Here is a 17,999-nt window from a genome sequence, read left to right as displayed (position 1 = left end):
TGTACGGCTATTTGTAAATCTTGCTTTCATGTGTCGTGCTGCCTGCATTCATATGGATTTAGTTTTACCAGATGTCGTCAGGTTTTGCTGAGACTTGGAAAGAACGACACACATATTCGACAAGCACGAAACCTAGACATTCAATTGGATTTAGGTACGAGAAAAAGGTATGTACAAATGTTACAAAGAACTTTAAGTAACAAAACTCATAGCTTAAGTAGGAATGGGTGTTGTCAAAAAAACTCAAATTTAATTTTGAAACAAAATTTTAACGAGCTTTTAGAAATGTTTGACAATGCCATTCTTGTGATGGGCCTGACTCGCTTCAACAGCCTGCAACGGTTTCCGATTTGGCTGTCCCTTTACTTTACATGGATCTGTAATCTGGCTGCAGACGTAGCATGCATAAATGGCTAACTGGAGACAATACACACGGACAACGCGACGTGATGGGCCAGTGTTGTCAGTGCTGCTCGGGGTCCTATGCATGTTGACTGGATAGCGTGGTGTGAGGAGTTAAACGCGTGAATGTCTAGTGATGGTGTCGACTTTTTAATTTAGGTATGATTGTCTCCAGTGAGCTCTGGCCTGCTGTACCATAGGCAATAGCACTATGGTATGCATACCGTGTCTAATCGCCATTTTGCAGTTGCAGCAATATCCCTCTGGCTGGTGGCAAGCTAAAACATGCTATGGTGTATGCAGCATTCAAAGATTTATCCAGCAGTGTGTTTCGTATCCAGAGATGAATAAATATCACAAAAATCTTTGTTCTCTGGCATCCTACTCACAATGTTTTGGTGCTAATTGGTTGCCCTTTGACCCTGAACCCAGACATCTGACCTGACCTGCATATTTGTAAAGCCTGATGCACTTGTACCTTGTACTGGCTAACAGTATTTCACAGAAGGCCTAGCAGGTGTTCTGAAATTGGCCTTTATGTGGTGTGAGACTGGGCCTATGATATTGCACATGGCTATGCATTTGTATGCATATATATATATATATATATATATATATATATATATATATATATATATATATACTTACATATATACACTTAGATTGGTAATTTCTAGGATCATGCTGCTAATCCATTCCTTGGATGTATTCATATATCAAATGGTCATATAATGTGGGGTCTTCCTTCTTGGCTGCCACCATTAGCATCTTTTTCACAGTCACTCTAACAAGATGGCCTTTTTGACCAGGTGTTTCTGATCTATAGAATATAGATAGAACATAGACAAGCTGTGAGGTGACTCTCACCAGGGATCTTCATGATGGATCAGACACAAGATAGTCCCTCAACATCCCAGCCTGGTGACAGTGGGTCATCACTGACATTTGGTGAACATCAAGATGTTGAAGCATTTTCACAGGTAAGAAAAAGCAAGTCACTGAAAAGTGACACTCAAAAGGTAGTTAGTGATCTGTATTGCTGTGTCCTGCTCATGTTTGGAAGAGTAATTAATTGAGAACAATGTGTTTAGTGCACTTTACAATATGATGATACAATATGACATGGTCAAGCATTTGCTTTTGATCTTCTCTAAGCATTATAATATCATAACCTGAAGTATTTAAATACAAGCAATACCATCTCCTTTTTGTCAGATTTGTGTGTGTATATGTACATATTTATATGTATATATATATATATGTGTGTGTGTGTATGTGTGTGTGTGTGATGCATGTGTGTGTGGGTGTGTGTGCTTATCTATTTTTCTATCTACATTTTTATATATCTACCCACATTTCTGTCCCAGTTGTTAAATAAGCAGTAATATATTTTGTGACAGTGATTGTGTTTTGCTTTTCAGGCTTCCCTGAGGGAAATCATGGCTGTCACCAAGCTGTCAAATGAAATACCCTGTGATGAAACATTTGCTCTTTACTCCAGTTTTCCAGCATTTAAGCAGATTATGGACATGGAAGGCAAGATGTGCTTGGAGCTGTAAGCATTTTTTAGCTATGTTCTTTACTGGTGTTCAATAGGGCATGCTATCCCATCTGGTGTGTGTTGTATCTGCATCATCTATTCTGCTATTGGCACCTGCCATTTAAATTGACAGGGCCAAGTGAGAGTCATTTGACAGAATTATATGTGTAATTTGTTTTGTGATCTTGCAATTGTGTCTGATAATTTTTGAGATGATGGATCACTCCATGGTGTATGATTGCAAAAGTTTGAGATAACTGTTGATATGATCTGGCAGCATCCGAAGGGTCTTGAGCAAGTACAAGATTCAGGGGGCCCTCTCCAGTCGTGACCTGGATGAGAAGTTTGACCTGATCGTGGAAGCCAATGACCAGCTGCTGGAAAAAATTGTGAGCAATGTTTTGCGTGATTTGCATAGGTTATATGCTGACCAGTTTCCATGCAGGCTTATGTCTGTCTCGCTCTCCTTTTACCGGATTCGCGATGTTTGATTGAGTTTACTGCCATACCACTGTGTGATGTCCGTCTCTGGCCCTGCCCCATCTCTCTAATACATCCAGTGAACGCGGACCCACTCGCCAGCTCTCCTGTAAACACTGAGCACATGTCGGCGTGTAGCGCGACACCTACCATCCGCACGGCCTACCGCCCGCCGGGCCCGACGTCCGCCGGCGGTAGCGGCAGCGGCAGCGGCCGCTCGGGCCCCCGCGCTTACGCGCCGTCGCGTACTTTGCAGAACGGTGACCTGGACGAGGCGGCCGGCATGAAGAAACGGCTGGATCCGGTGGTGCAGACGGTCAGCGCCAGCACCGACGGTCCGATTAGCGGCCGCTGGAACGTCACCACTAACCGGGTCAGTGCGGCGCCAGCCGGGTCAGTCGACGACACGGCTGACACGTCCAGCATTGACCCGTCGTTGTCTGGCGTGCCCTCTTGCACTGCGCCCGGTCTGATGCTGCCGTGCGGTACTGTTTCTTGTGACACTTACCTTGTCTGGCGTACTGACACCTGGTTACTGTGTTCTTACGCCGCTGCCGCTTGCGACACGTTCTCGTTAGTCAAACGCGCGCCTTCAGTTTGGTCTGCCACATCTTATCCTGCGTCTTCCTCGCTTATCGCATTATCGCCTGCCATCCACTCCCCCATTCGTCTTCTTAGCCTCCGTCACTCTCGCCCCGCCCATCGTACGCCTGACGGGCCCTGTGTCGCGGCAGACGGTGGCGCGGCCGCCCTCGCTTTCGTTACTTTCGCCCCGCCCCATCGTACGCCTGACGGGCCCTGTGTCGCGGCAGGCGGTGGCGCGGTCGCCCTCGCTCTCATTACTTTCGCCTCGCCCCATCGTACGCCTGACGGGCCCTGTGTCGCGGCAGACGGTGGCGCGGTCGCCCTCGCAAACAATCCGCCTCATGACGGCGAACAACATCGAGCGGCCGCAGCTGAGCTTCAAGCAGCGCGTCGACAACACGACCGCGGCGTTCGTGCCGATCATCACGGATAAGCCACATGCGCTGCGGCCGCTGGCCGTGCTGCTCGAGACGGACGACCAGGGCTTGGAGAGGTGAGACGAGCGGCTGGAGGGGTGAGACGAGTGCCTGGAGAGGTGAGACGAGGGGTTGGAGAGGTGAGACGAGGGGCTGGAGAGCTGAGACGAGGGCCTGGAGAGGTGAGACAAGGGGCTGGAGAGGTGAGACGGGGAGCTGGAGAGGTGAGACGAGGGGCTGGAGAGGTGAGACGAAGGGCTGGAGAGGTGAGATGGGGGGCTGGAGAGGTGAGACGAGGGGCTGGGAGGTGACACGAGGGGCTGGAGAGGTGAGACAAGGGACTGTAGAGGTGAGATGGATGGGAAGGGGAGGGTGGAGGGCGGAGCGGGGAGACGAATTAGTACGGAAACGTGGAGCGAGAAGAGGTGAGATGAGGGCCTGGAGAGATCATTATGTCATGTGGCGAAATTGACAGGACAGCACTGACTGCCACTGCTAAAGGTGCCTAGATGCTTCATGGCTGATCCATCTTAACTTGACGCACATTTTGCTGCTGTGGTCCACGGGGCGCGGACAGATCTTATCACCTGGCGAACAGCAGACGCCTCCCTGCCCTGTCTCACACGCCACGACGCCTCCCCAGCTTCTCGCACCCGTACGAGTTCGAGCTGGAGCGTTTCCAGCCGCCGGAGTGGGCGCTGCGCCCCGCCTCTGAGCCGACGCCGCCGTCGCCGGCCGACCAGGCGCCCGTCACCATGGTGACGAGTCCGGCCGGCCTCGAGCAGCTGGTGAAGGAGCTCAGCAGGGAGAGCGAGGTCGCCGTCGACCTGGAGGTAGGACCCGCGGCCAGGGCCGGGCGAGGCGCCGATACTGCCGCCGTGACTTAACAGGGCGTGCGGCGCGCACGGCAGCGGTATGGGGTGGGGTGCCGTGCATGGGGCATGTTGGCCGGATGGTAGGAATGTTCAGGGTGTCTGTGCGTGCTTTCTGTCGCATTGCTTCGAAGCAGAACTGACGCGGAAGTGGCGTTTGACGCGAACGTCTGTTCGGACTGCGAGCTTGAGCTCAGTGCGTGAGATGAGAGACGACCTCGGTGTGATTTAAGCCGAGGTCCAATCTTCGGCTTTCTTCGCCCCAAATCTGAAGGAGCCACAGCTCATTCACTTGCTGTTGTCGCAGTTCCCCCCGTACTCCCTCGTGGCCAGTGCGCTGTCCAAACGGCGTGGTGAGCCCAGTTGTAGGCGCCGTTGGCGGTGTTGTTGGCGTGCTGCCAGCGCCGCCGGGCCGCCCTGACCGTTGCCGACTGTCGCAGCACCACAGCTACCGCAGCTACCTGGGCCTGACGTGCCTCATCCAGATTTCGACGCGCACGCGCGACTACATCGTGGACGCGCTCCAGCTCCGAGGACAGCTGCAGCCGCTCAACGAGGTGTTCGCCAATCCCAACATCGTCAAGGTCGGTCGGGCGTCGTGCCGTGGTTTTTGCCTGGCAGGGGTGCGGCAGAATTGCGCCCCGGTAATAATTTGTTGGTTTTTCACTTCGCTCCCCCAAAGATCATCATTATAGCTTTTTTTGCAGTGGGTGCATTATGAACATATGCTTAATCAGCTCAACTCAGTGCGAGACTTGAATATTTTGGTCGTGGGGTGTAGAGACATCACAATTATGCCATGAAATCATTCCATATTATTGAATTATTATTTTAATGGCTATAAGATTATCCCATTTTTGACCCCCGACGCGGCCGTGCAGGTGTTCCACGGCGCCGACTCGGACGTGGAGTGGCTGCAGCGCGACTGCGGTCTGTACCTGGTGCACCTGTTCGACACGCACCAGGCCTGCAAGGTGCTGGCCTTCCCGCGCCTCTCGCTCGCCTACCTGCTGCAGCACTTCTGCAACGTGACCGCCGACAAGCGGTTCCAGCTGGCCGACTGGCGGATCAGGTGAGGCGCTGCGGCGATGCTCGGCCGATTGGGTGGGACCGGTGACGTTGTGTGGGGGCCCACAACAGCGCGGGGAGGGGGGGGGGGGGTTCACTGCCTGTTGCTCCGCCTCTTACTCAAGATCGACCAATGAGGACCGAGCCGGGCGACGGTCATCGGAGCATCTAGGAACCTCAGGCTTATCGGCCGGTGGATGGGATTTTGGAACAGTGAGGTGGGATGAAGAGTCGGTGCCCCAGTCACCCCGCAGCAGCTGCACGCGACAGGCCGCGGCTGGCCGGCGTGCTCGGGTCCTGTTCAGCTGGTCAGCGGGCCCGTAAGGCGCCGTGCTGGTGAATGGGTCATCAGAGGGGTCATCCTCAGCTGGTCTCCCGAGAGCCGCGGCATCATCCACCTCCCCAGCTTTTTACGTCCCGCTCCCTCTCGGCTGCGCCTGTGCTCGTACTCACTGCATGCAGATGCCGACCTGGCTCCGACAGCCTGGGTGGGGCTCAGCCGTTTCTACTAATCCGCAGCGTTCCAAATTTCATCCAGTAGGGTATGCAGGATGTAGACATAAATTCATGCTACTAGAATCATGTCTCTTCGGCGGACCTCGCATGCAATTCGTTGGCACTAATCCGTTACCCTTTGACCCCGACTCGGACATCTGACCTACTCAGTTTATTTTTCAAGCCTGAGGCACATAGATGCTGGTTTGACAGCCGCCCGGTTCGATGCTGATTGGCCGATTTCGAGCAGGGGGAGGGACCATAGGCATGAGACCAAAGCGGGGGTTTTAAAGCATGAAAAATATCGACATCCCTGCCACCCAAGTGGCCGAATATTGGAACACTGCTAAGCCGAGGTGCTTTGCCACCTTCTGTGGCCTTCAGCCCGCTCAATTGAAGTTGTGTTTTACGGGAACGCGAGTCGCCGTGTTGTGCGCCATTTTATGGAGTGCCGGCGACTGTAGCGCCCATGTTGGCGCTCCGGGCTATGACGCTACCGGGATTTGAACCCGGGTCCCACGTGGGAGCCGGAGGTGCACATGACTCGTCGTCGTCTTCAACTCAACCGCGCACTTAGCTGCTGAGGCTATATGGTGTCGCTTGCCTCCCACCCGTGCAGGAAGAGCGGGCACCACGGTGAATCGAACCCCGTAGCTCCGGTCTCCCAGACGCGCAGTGATTAACGCAGACGCATTAACCACTACACTATCGGCACCCCTATGCGCTAACAATTCGGGCAATACATCCATGCCTGAGATTGTTATTCGTTCGCAACTTGCGTCATATTTGTGCTTGTAATTCAAAGTAGTCCCTTCAAAACTACTTTGCTGTAAAGGGCAGCTTCATAGCTAGTCAGTTCCCACAAACGCTCTCCAAGTGAAAGTTCGCAACAATAACCATCGGAGGCGATAGCCGCGTCTTGGGTCGCGCTGAACTTGCCCCACCCCGTCGCCAGGCCGCTGCCCGAGAACATGGTGCGCTACGCTCAGGAGGACACGCACTACCTGCTGTACATCTACGACCGCATGCGCAACCTCCTGCTGGAGAAGGGCAACGAGCAGAAGAACCTCATTCGGAGCGTGTACACCAACAGCACGCTCGTCTGTCTGAAGGTGGGGCCTGCGGACGGTGGTGCCGTGCTCTGCGCTGCACCAGGCTGTGGTGCTCGCCAGGACCGGGGTGTGCACCAGGTGGTGGGCGCCTTCGTGGAAAAGTGTACGGTTTGTTTAGAGTGACGTTTAGCCCTGAACCCACGTGTCTGGCATTGTTTTCGTCGTTTGAATTGCACTGCTCACTGCATGCCAATAGTCATTCGATAGGGCTCTATGAATTTGGTTGACTGGGAACCAAAGCAGTCTCTTGTTTAATCGACTGCCTCCTTCATAATGAAAATTGCTGACCCAATCCGTGCTGGAGGACTGAGCTCCCGTACTTTTTTGACACAGTATCTTCATCCCCCGTCTTCAGAAGTACCAGAAGCCGGTGGTGCGAGCCGACAGCCACGTGGAGATGTACCGGCGAAGCAAAAAGTCGTTCAGCAATAAACAGATGGCAGCACTGGCGCAGCTCTACAAGTGGCGCGACGAGACTGCCCGCATCGAGGACGAGAGCACGCAGTGAGTGCCGGGTGATCACCCCGATGGCGCACTACAGAAGAAGTGTGGCCTTGGCGCAGACCCCGAGCAGCACGCTGCGCCGTCGGCGGCGCACGCAACATGCGCGTCGTGACGTGCCGTGTGGTACTGTCACGCTGAAATATTAACTGGATGTGATGTTGCATCCTCCGGGACCGGGACGGGACCGGGACCATTGTGCATTTTCATTTATGTCTTGTGATGTGCCATTACCGACCGTCCATGGACAATATTTAAACATTTTACCGGCGATGTCACCACGCAGCTGTTAAACTCCGCCTCGACCTTCACGTCCGTTATCTCTACGCGCGCCAGCATACCGCGCACTCGTGACCTCATCACTCTGACGTCACACGTGCCCGGCAGGTACGTGCTGCCGAACCACATGCTGCTGCAGATCTCTGAGCTGCTGCCGCGCGAGATGCAGGGCCTGCTGGCCTGCTGCAGCCCCGTGCCGCCGCTGCTGCGCCAGAACCTGGCCGCCGTGCATAAGATGGTGCTGACCGCGCGCAGTCTGCAGCATGTCATCGTACGTACCCGGCGCGGACCTGGTGCAGGCGGAGGACGAGGGCCGCGCCCACCCCACATGCAGGGGTGGGATGCAGCCGGTGCGAGCACCCGGGTCTGATGTGCGGCGTTGGGCGCCTAGCCCAGCGAGTGGAGGATTTTGTGGTGGGATTCCTCGGTAGAAAGCTGGTGTCGTCAGGGGCTGGTATCCTCATGGAACGAAACCTTTTGGGATCACTTGTGGCCAGTTGTGTAAGGGGCCCGATATAAACTCGCTCGTACGACATCTTTTTGTCGGTTTTGCCCGGTGAGCATTTCCATTTTGCGAAATTAGTGTTTCTGCGTGAAAGCATGTCAGGGAATGGTGCACACGTTCATGGAAGAATCCCGAACTTTTCTCGGCAGTTTTGGACTTCATGTTAGCAAGGCCGTGGGATAATACCAAAGTCCAAATACCTCCGATACAGGCTGGTAACGAGTGCGGTTTTCAATTTTCCCTCCGCAACCAGCGTCCGAGAGTTGAACGCGAATGGTAACGGTCGTGTTGCCGTGGGTCCTAACACAGGCCACACACGTGACCTGGTGGGAGCGCCGGCTCGGTCACGTGACGCCCCTCTGGTCACAGGAGACGCGGGCGGACCCGGCCATCCTGGTGGAGGCGCCGGCTCGGTCACGTGACGTCCCTCTGGTCACAGGAGACGCGGGCGGACCCGGCCATCCTGGTGGAGGCGCCGGCCCGGTCACGTGACGAGTGCAACAGCGTGCTGCACAACCGGCACGACACCAGCCACCTGGCGGACGGCGACCGAGTCAACGTCCCCATGCTGCTGTGTCCGGGTATGCCCGCCGAGCTCACGGCTGTGGGTGCTGCGTTTTCGGCACAAGTGAACAACGTTTTACGGTTCGATTTCCCGTGTGAAGTAAATTAAATTGCGTGTGAAGTGATGCGGGCTGTGAGGATACGGTGCGATGAGTCCTCCGAGGCCCGGAGCTCGGCTGTCGATGCTCTAGGGTAGACGGGCTGCGCTGTGAGAGGAGACGGGACCACCGAGCCAGGCTCGGTCTTGTCTGTACAGTACTCGGTCGTCACCGACGGAGGCCTGCGTGTAGCCTGTCTGCACAGTGCTCGGTGGTCACCGACGGAGGCCTGCGTGCGGCTTGTCTGTACAGTGCTCGGTTGTCACCAGCGGAGGCACTCGTGTGGCTCGCCCTGGGTCGCGGCCGGCGGCGCCGTCGTGCCCGCGTATTTAGCGGCCTGACCGTGTCTTGTCGCCGAGCGTGCCTGCGCCAGGTTCGCAGGAACGTGGGTACCGAATCTGGCGAAAAGTTATTGGTTCCGTTTTAGAACATCGGCTAATTCTTAAGTCAGTCGCCGTCCCCCGCCAGGTATGTACGTCCGTGTCAATGCGCATGGTTGTGTGGGCGTCAGACACCGTGCCTCTGACATTGTGCGCGTCTGTGTCATAGGATGTACCACTCCGTCAGCACATCTCCGTCCGCGCGTATGACCATGTGCCACGTAGGCCCGTCTTTCCTGTGGTCCGCCCGTCAGCTCACGCCCGCTTGAGCCGTGCCTGGTGACCTTGACCGCTCGCCCTGCCTGGACAGGGGCTGACGACAGCCTGGACACGTCGGCGGCGGAGGAGGTCCCGACGCCGTCAGCCAGGATCAAGGAGGCGCCGGATCTGGACGTGTTCGCGCCGGAGGTACGGCGCTGAGAGGCGCGCCTGCAGCTGACGGTGCGGTGACGCTCGCTGCTCCTATGAGCGGTGGTCCTGAGACATAGGCACCTTTGAAAACGCAGCAGTGGAGCCTTTTCGCTGCGTGGTGACTTGTCTGGCTTTTGCACGAATGGAGTTTCAGTGTGTCTCGGATTGAAAGCGTCCATGAACTAACAGTGAGCATTTGGACAGGTGTAGCGTTCGTGTGCATACTCCCTTTGAGCTGTTTGACGTTTATGACCATGCATATATCCCGGCCACTTTGCTTGCACACATGCACTACTGCACACTGCTGCTGAGGTGGCAGAAGTCGTCTCAGTGCTGGTCACAGCTGAAATCTCGGACCCCGCCGCAGTCGTACAGAGCACTGTGCACAGCGCGACGGCGGAGTGCTGTGCCCGCCACACAGCGCTGACCCGCTCCTCTTCGGCAGCGAGTGGTGACGTCATCCGTGGGAGAGGATTGGATCAGCCCCTACCGCCGCTACCTGATGATGAAGGAGAGCGTTGGTGACGAGAAGGTACGCCTTGGGGCCGGAGACGCCCCTCGCTCGCTCTCTGTTGTCCTCGGGCGGATCGTGCTCGGCTGATGGGCAGAGGGGAGGGGAACAAGCGGCGCTCCATAGCCGTGACCGAGCGAGATGGAAAGGTCTCATTTTTCGAAGCAGTTTTGGCGGCAGCTGTTTCTGTGACGAGTGAACGTGAGCTGCGCCGGCGCCATAAGTGACCCAGCCGCGCCGGTGCTCCGCCAGCCCGGCTGCGCTACTGAAGGACTGATGGTGCTGGATCGGTAGCGGTCCCACCGGCCTTGCTTCGTGCTGGGCTGGCCCAGCTGAGGTGCTCTCAAACCAGCCGAACCGTCCACTGCTGGCCTGACATGACCCTCCGCGCTGTACCCCCCGGCTGTATCCGTGAGCGCAGCACCGGGACTGACCCGGCGACCGGCGTGATACCGGCCCGGCCACCCGTGCTGCTGTGGCGCGGCCACCCGCTCGCCGGCCGGCCCGCCTAACTCCGCCCGCGGCCGCCAGGTGGTGCGTCGGATGGCCGAGCTGACCGAGATGACGCCGGAGCGCGCGCCGCGGCCGGCGCCGCGGGCCTCGCCGCCGCCGGCGCTCGAGGCCGTGCTGCCCGGCCTAGCGGACCAGTCGTCAGTCAAGGTGGCCCTGGACCAGCCGGAGCCGAAGGCGCCGCAGACGCTGCGTGTCTCGGTGAGCTCCCCGCGCGGTGCGGGCTGCCGCGAGCCGATGGTCGGCCGAGCCCGCGGCCTGCTGTGGCGGAGTGCCCTGACGGCTGGGCCAGGCTTCTGTCGGGCGTCAGAGTTGGTGTTGTGTGTCGAGTGGTGTGGAGTCTCGAACGTTGCCGTTGGTCTCCAGCTGGTGCGGGAAACGGAAGTTGGTGCAGTCATCGTCCGCAGGCTGGTGGACCGAAACGTGGCACGAGTCGCTAGCTACCCCGGCTGCTGTCTTTGCGGCCCGCCATTTTCCTTGCCGGCTGCGTAGCTTCTCGACAACCAGACGAAGTTGTGTTCTCGACTAAGCGACAGATGTCGGTTTATGTCGTCTTAATCTCTCCCGTAAAACGCTCCAATGTCTCGCCCGAAAATGCGAATGACCTACGTCACGGAACCTGGCGTCAGGACATCCAGGAGTATTTACTTGGTGACGTTATGGGTACGCCCCGTGGGTGTGTGGTGTCGAAGCTTTGGCCACGAATGTAATGTGCAGATTTAGTTGAGCGCAAATTGTGAATGTGACTATCGTGGAGGTCAAGCGCTTTATTGCGGCTGTTGTCTCGTCCGCCTTCAGACGTCTGCCGTACCGCGTCCGAAAGAGCATTTCCCCCAGTCTTCTTCTCACCAACACCCCATCCCCTCCCCCAGCGGAAGGACACCATTCGGGAGGCGAAGAAGGGCCGTAAGGCGCACAAGCGGAAGCGGGACGCGGACGGCGCGGAGGTGGCGCCGCCCACCATCCCGTTGGCCGAGCCGGGCCCGCCGGCGGCGCAACGGCCGCGCCCCGCCGGCCAGTGGACCAAAGAGCCGGCGCCGCCGCCGCCAGACCCATTCGACTACTCGAGCGTAGACTACAGCACGTTCGGCCGGCCGGCCAGCACGGCGCGCGCCGACAAACGGGGTCGCGGCCGGGGCGGCGCGCGCGGCGGCGCGCGTGGCGGCAGCAGGGGGGTGAGTGGGTGGCCAGGCGCTCCGGCGGTGGGGCCCTGCTTTCAGACGGGGGATATAGGGTGCTGCTGAAATCATGAAGTGTTTCTGTTCATCGATGACGGTTCTGTTTGGGGTAGTGAGATTTTGGGAAGGTGGGTGGTGCTGCTGGGAGTATTTCTGGTTATCGACACAACTTCCTTGTGGGGCAATGATGTTCGTCGGACATTTCTGTTTGAGGTATTGAGATTATTCAGTAGATGCCTGCCAGGTGTTTCTGCTGCTCTTACGCCGCTCTGCGACTATTCGACTTGTCGCACCACCTGTGGTGTGAATCTTCTATGACCCGTATGAGCTACCTCGTCTGCAGCGATATGGCCTCACTTGCGTGCACGATGTCAGCAAACAACGGCAGCGACTAAAATCCTTCTACGAGCAGTACTAGACATGTGCATCAGCATACTTCGTCTTGGGACAGATTAGGCGCTGTCGCGTCGTAAACAGATTGTCCAGCACCCGCAGTGAGGCTGGCCGTCTGGCCTGCCCCACTTGACCCGGGTCGGCCCGTTAGCGCTGCCCCATTGTCGGACTCCGGGTTAGGCTGCGGTGCCCGGACTGCGGCCTCTTTCTGCAGTTCGGCCTTCGTTCTGTGGCCGTCACACTCCCCGCTTCCGCCCCGCAGAAACCAATTTCGCTTTTGCCCGCGTGATGACGCACGTGCAGTGGCCAAATGTGTGTAATTCGGGAGGACTCCTTGGCCATGCGCGGAGTGGGCTTGACCTTGACGCCAGTTATGCGTCCCAGCGCGCGCCAGCCGCGCCTGCTCTGACAGGTCGCCGCCGTGTTGCAGAGACGCGGCAAGAAGCCGTGGCAGCAGGAGGGCGGTCGGCAGCAGACGTTTGGCGCCGGGCCAGGTCGGCGCGGCCGCTGACACCAGCCCAGCGCCTGCCCCTGCCCGTGCCCGACTGCCCGCGTCTGGTGTTAAGAGCGTTCGGGCGCCACGCCCGCCACAGTCTGGTGCATTGCTGTGTTCGCCGCTCGTGTACGCAAAAGAGAAGCATGTCCACGTGAGAGCGAGAGCATGTTGTGTATTACGAGTGACAAGATGGATGAACGGCGACGCGGGCGGGGATGGCGAGGGGACGGCTGCGGGGCTGCCGTCACATCTGTCCACACTGCGCCACGATCACCGGTATCTTGGGCTTGTTGTTGGGCCCGGTTGGCACGTTCTCGATCTTGCGCATCACCAGCAGCCCGTCTATGACGCGGCCGAACACCACGTGCTTGCCGTCCAAGAAGTCGCACTTGGCACACGTGATGAAGAACTGACAGCCGTTGCTGTCACGGCCGCTGTTGGCCTGGAACGGAACGCGTCAGCCGGTCAGCGTTCCGCTCACGCCGGTGGGCAAGCGGTCGGCGCGCACACGCGTGTCCCACGCAGAAACGTCGTTGGCAACATCGAATCTGGCAACTCGTGAACTGGGTGTCGATCGGAGGACCAAAGCCATCATTCATAAAAATGTCAATTTCTGGCCCATTTTAATGACGATTAAAACTACTCTTCACTGCGTTTCCGAGATCCGACTGTGTCGGATTTCAATTAATACTCATTTAAGAACCTGACCTTGGCCTTCCGGTCAGGACCAGCATATCGGACCGCACGTTCTGTACGGCTTACCGACATGCTGTTGAGACAGATTTGCACTGCCGGTTGCACAGAGCACCCAGTTCACCAAAATGACCACCCATTGTGGCACAAAAGCAGAGCCAACAATATGCCATCGAGAAATAACGGGATCATTACAGAGGCTAACAATTAACATGTGCCTTACCATGGAGAGCAGGCCTGGACCATCGTGCCGAAACTTGAAGCTCTCATCGGCGAAAGCCGAGCCTCCGTATATGCTGCAAACGCCTGTGCCGTCACCCTGGAAAGCATGACGGGGTCCATTGTAGGTGGGCCAGCACACGACTCGTTGGCGTTCATATAGCTTGTTTGACACACAAAATAAAATTATTGAAAACTTAAATGCCTCCGTACGATAATAATTACTTAACGCTGTCATCAGATCACGGACAGGTACACACCATGAACTGAACGAAGGCCGAAGAAGCAACAAGCTTACCTTGATGAAGTCTCCTCCCTGTATCATAAAGTCTTTAATGACGCGATGGAAGTTGGCGCTCTTATAGCCCATGGGGACGCCATCCCTGCGGTACTCGCCCGTGCAGAACTGCCGGAAGTTCTCCGCAGTCCGCGGACAGACGTCGGCAAACAACTCCACCAGCATCCGACCTATCTCCTGAAAAACAGCAAACACGTTCACGGGCGTGCAGACACTTGCTGGGAAGAGCACGAATCACGTTGTGCAACTCCAACCTCGCAGTTTAAGGGTGCGTCAAACGCAAATGGTCATGCAGAACAACTCTAGGTTTATGAATAGTAACAGACTGCGAACAGCTACAATTGTTAGTGAGCATGCAAGCAGCTGTACAAATTCATTTTCTGGTACTGTCATCACTCAAAAATTTAATCCAAAGCTTTTACATGCGTGGATTTCTGGGATCTGAGCTCAGGCCAATCAGCGCCTGTTGTGCCAGTTCTGACCCGTTCATCTGATCACGCCATTCTAGGTTAATGGCAGAATTGGATAAAAAAAACTTATGAGCCGTAATGCTCAGCACGGTCCGTCCTGCCCTCCGCTGTCACGGATCGGAAGGTGGATGCAACGGCTATCGGGACAGACAAGATTATACTTCGTCTTTCGCCTCGACATTTTTATAACACGAACTTAACGAATACTGCATGCTAGCAGTAGCTGCCAGTCATGATGTGAAGGCAAATCAATGTCCACATTACTTTGGCTCATGCAATGATCTAAGTTGGCCTTGAACAACTTTACAGGACTCCTTTTGGGCCAGCCTGACATAACAACCACATGTGACTACTGAAATCATGAAATGGAAATTGCAGAACACAAATTGGATTAAGACTATTTGAATTGTTGTTGTACCACACAGGGAGTGGAAACAGGCAGATGTGTGCAATGATTCCAGTCTGGGGCATGCTCCAGTAGCAATGATTAAACTGGAACTGCCTGGCAGACTTCATGTCTCTTTCCCAAAATTAAAATTGCTTGAAAATAATGGCTCTTCATGCATTCCTATGAAGATATCGCAGACCAATCCAAAATCGCCATTAGTATGACGCTGTTAACTTTCACAAATCTCACCAATGCACCCACATACAAACTCAACTCACATCCACACCAACACAGTGCAACTTATACTGACAGCGTAATTTTGGGGACAAAAGGAGGGCTTGATATTGCATTATCAAATACATGCAACCATAAAAATATCACATACATGCAGTCAGCATTAAAGCCCAAAAATCACTAAACAGCACCAAAAAAACATTGAGAAAGAAGGCAAAGAACACAAAAATAAACAAAGTAGACCCATAAAAAACAGGGCAGTGCAGGACAAAACTGATCTCATCAGAAAACACCAAAACCTGCATTACCTCGAGGTTCAGGCAAAGAGATACAATGCTAATGACATTGCATGTTCTTTACATAATCCAATGCAGTGTATTAGTTATCGTGAATGGACTAACCACCTAAATTCTGAACACAATACTCACAGTGTTGCCAACTTTTATATCAAAGAACACCACTGGATTATTAGGGTGCTTGAGTTGAGACTGGATCTGGTTCCAGGTTGGCATTTTTGCTGAAAAATGATAAATATGTGATTATAATCAAATCATGACATCACATCCTATTCTTGCTGTTAGTGTCAAGATACTGGCAGGTGGGGATCTGCTCATACATGCTTGCTACACCTAAAATACACCTCATAAAATATTTAAAAAATAAATGTCACATGAGATAATATTTCAGGACAGCCAGACTTATTAGTCAACACACCACTCTTCCTGCCATGGTGAAATAAGGGGATACCACTTAACCACAGTAACTGAATGCATCATGAAACCCTAATGTTAAAAACAATAAAAGCAGGCCAATGGTGCCAGGTTGACATAAGAACTGCTAGCTCACCACAATAGGCACCACAAAAACACAAGATGCTGTTGTGAACTGAGTTTTATGCATTTAGCAGAATACACCTGTTTATATACCATATATAACTATTTTGGAGCACACAGCCATGATAATTACAACACATCATCTCAGAATAAACAAGTCATGCACAAAATTCAGTTGTGTTAAAACATTAAAAAACTGTCATGATTACAAAGCATAATACTGCACAGCCAATTTAATATGCTAACCTTTAGAATGGATCAATAATGATCACATGCTAACCAAGCTGTGTAAATGCAATGAATTGTTTCTACAACCTTACTGCCCTGTTGGACATGATCAGTATGTCACACATTTTCAGTTTGGCTGCACAGCACAAATGTGTTGCTTATCAAAATAATAATTTGAGTTAAAATATATACATATATGTTTATATATATATATATATATGTTTATATATATATATATATATATATATATATATATATATATATATATATATATATATATATATATGAACTGGCAATTGCTTCTGGTCAAACATACATACAGTCTTGCTGTGTGCTCTGACTATATAAGACAAATTTTGTGTTTGGCCACTAGGGTGGAAATAATATCAAGATAGAAGAAAACAGACCCTTAGCCTCCCCAGGGCTGAGGGTGCTAGACTATCATTAGATTTAGGTTCAGGCTTCACTGGTACCTAATGTCTGGGTGAGGAGAGGGGGCAGTATGTTGAAGTTTTGCCCTGGCCCAACATTCTTGAGGCAAGATCTGCCAATTCTGTTGGATTTAACACCACTTTCTTGACAGTTTAGCATAAGTTTCATTTACTCTTTGACTGGCTCTGTCTACACTTTGCATGCATCTTCCTGTTTATCAGCTTTAAAGGAGCTGTTCTTTCCTGCCTGTCAGACCAAGACCTAGTCTCAATTAAACAAGTATGTCAAAACACATGGTCTAGGGGAAAGTTGCTGGACTCGTAATCCAGAGGCACCGGGTATGAGTCCCAGAGCCGGCGCATTGTTTGGCCCAACTGAAATGGAAAGGTCAGCTGGCAACCAGCCAGTGAGGGTCAACCCTGGCTGGGGGGCGGCCATGTTGCAGCATTGTGTGGTAGGTAAAACCCTCCACAGTCCTGTCTGGAGCAAGGGCAGAGGCAAAATTATCCATTGAATTGGACGGTATGACTTGGGTGGTGGGTTCGGGGTACATGCAACAAGCTACGCTTAGCAGGTACTATGAGCCCAGAATCATCCATACAAACCATTCAGAGTAAATTTAATAAAAAAACCCTGCAGATGATGTGAGATCAGCACTCAATAATCACTTGCATTCCATTCTAAGAGCATTGCAGCATAACCCAAGTGATGACAGCAGATAATTAATGGCTGAAGTTTGACATGGAAAATATGTAATTTAAGGCATATTTGCTTAGTCCTGTGCCAGAAACATAATATGAGTTTGAGAAAATGGGGCATGGCCTCAAATTAATTCACCCCACGACCTCACCATCTACACAAACATGAATTATCATCAGAAATCCAGACTTGCCGTACTCACCGGCTAATCCTTTTTTTTGAACACAACTTCAAACGAAAATAAAAAGATCTCCGTGAAAAAGCACTGCGAGCAACAAGTAATAAATGCCAATGTCCGAGCCAACCTTTAACAAACACTGCACGAAATGTTCAATTCAACCTTACTCACGCACCTCTTTACACAGCAAAAAACCTGACAGAATCGTGTCCTTCACAATTAGCGCGGCAACGCCATTTATGAAGCCGCAATCAGCTGTTAACTTATGTTGGGAGCCAGTTGCTATGGAAACAGGAATGCCATACGTATAAACATTGTTGGCGCTTTGGAGACAAAATAGTAAGCTGCTGGCAATTGTATTTACGCTTAGGACTCACGATCATCCTTTAGATGTAACAGGCGTTTGCGCGCTTGCTTCGCTGCGCTTTTAGAAAACGTAGAATGTTGAATTGTCTATCATTCACAGCTTAAATTACGGTTGTAGGTGCCCTGGTTACCGATATATTGGTCAAAACCGAAATGGTCCAGGTG

At 53.4% G+C, this 17,999-nt stretch overlaps 2 protein-coding genes across 2 annotated transcripts; one reads left to right on the top strand and one right to left on the bottom strand.

Moving 5' to 3' along the window:
* Window positions 1-470: 470 nt before the first annotated feature.
* LOC119096777 (exosome component 10) lies at window positions 471-11,853 on the top strand (the record flags this gene model as incomplete). Its single annotated transcript, XM_037219701.1, has 17 exons — window positions 471-561; window positions 1,229-1,382; window positions 1,824-1,957; window positions 2,220-2,331; window positions 2,679-2,795; window positions 3,313-3,500; window positions 4,067-4,256; window positions 4,736-4,879; window positions 5,177-5,367; window positions 6,814-6,970; window positions 7,326-7,474; window positions 7,859-8,021; window positions 8,695-8,836; window positions 9,608-9,705; window positions 10,154-10,240; window positions 10,751-10,930; window positions 11,602-11,853. Coding segments are annotated over exons 2-17 (2,406 nt in total), but the record flags the coding sequence as incomplete, so codon positions are not given.
* A 1,094-nt stretch (window positions 11,854-12,947) lies between these two features.
* On the bottom strand, window positions 12,948-17,689 carry LOC119096631 (peptidyl-prolyl cis-trans isomerase H-like). The gene is made up of 5 exons (XM_037219532.1): window positions 17,493-17,689; window positions 15,527-15,615; window positions 14,007-14,183; window positions 13,713-13,808; window positions 12,948-13,238 (listed from the first exon to the last, which is right to left on the bottom strand). Exons 2-5 carry the CDS (start codon window positions 15,608-15,610, stop codon window positions 13,041-13,043), a joined length of 555 nt encoding a protein of 184 aa, XP_037075427.1. The 5' UTR covers window positions 15,611-15,615; window positions 17,493-17,689; the 3' UTR covers window positions 12,948-13,040.
* Window positions 17,690-17,999: the final 310 nt, after the last annotated feature.

This window comes from Pollicipes pollicipes, unplaced genomic scaffold (assembly GCF_011947565.3).
Source record: "Pollicipes pollicipes isolate AB1234 unplaced genomic scaffold, Ppol_2.1 Scaffold_4295;HRSCAF=5057_pilon_pilon_pilon, whole genome shotgun sequence".
NCBI classification, from domain to species: domain Eukaryota; kingdom Metazoa; phylum Arthropoda; class Thecostraca; order Pollicipedomorpha; family Pollicipedidae; genus Pollicipes; species Pollicipes pollicipes.
The sequence above is the reverse complement of the archived record's forward strand: the minus strand, read 5'-3'. Positions and strand labels throughout refer to the sequence as shown.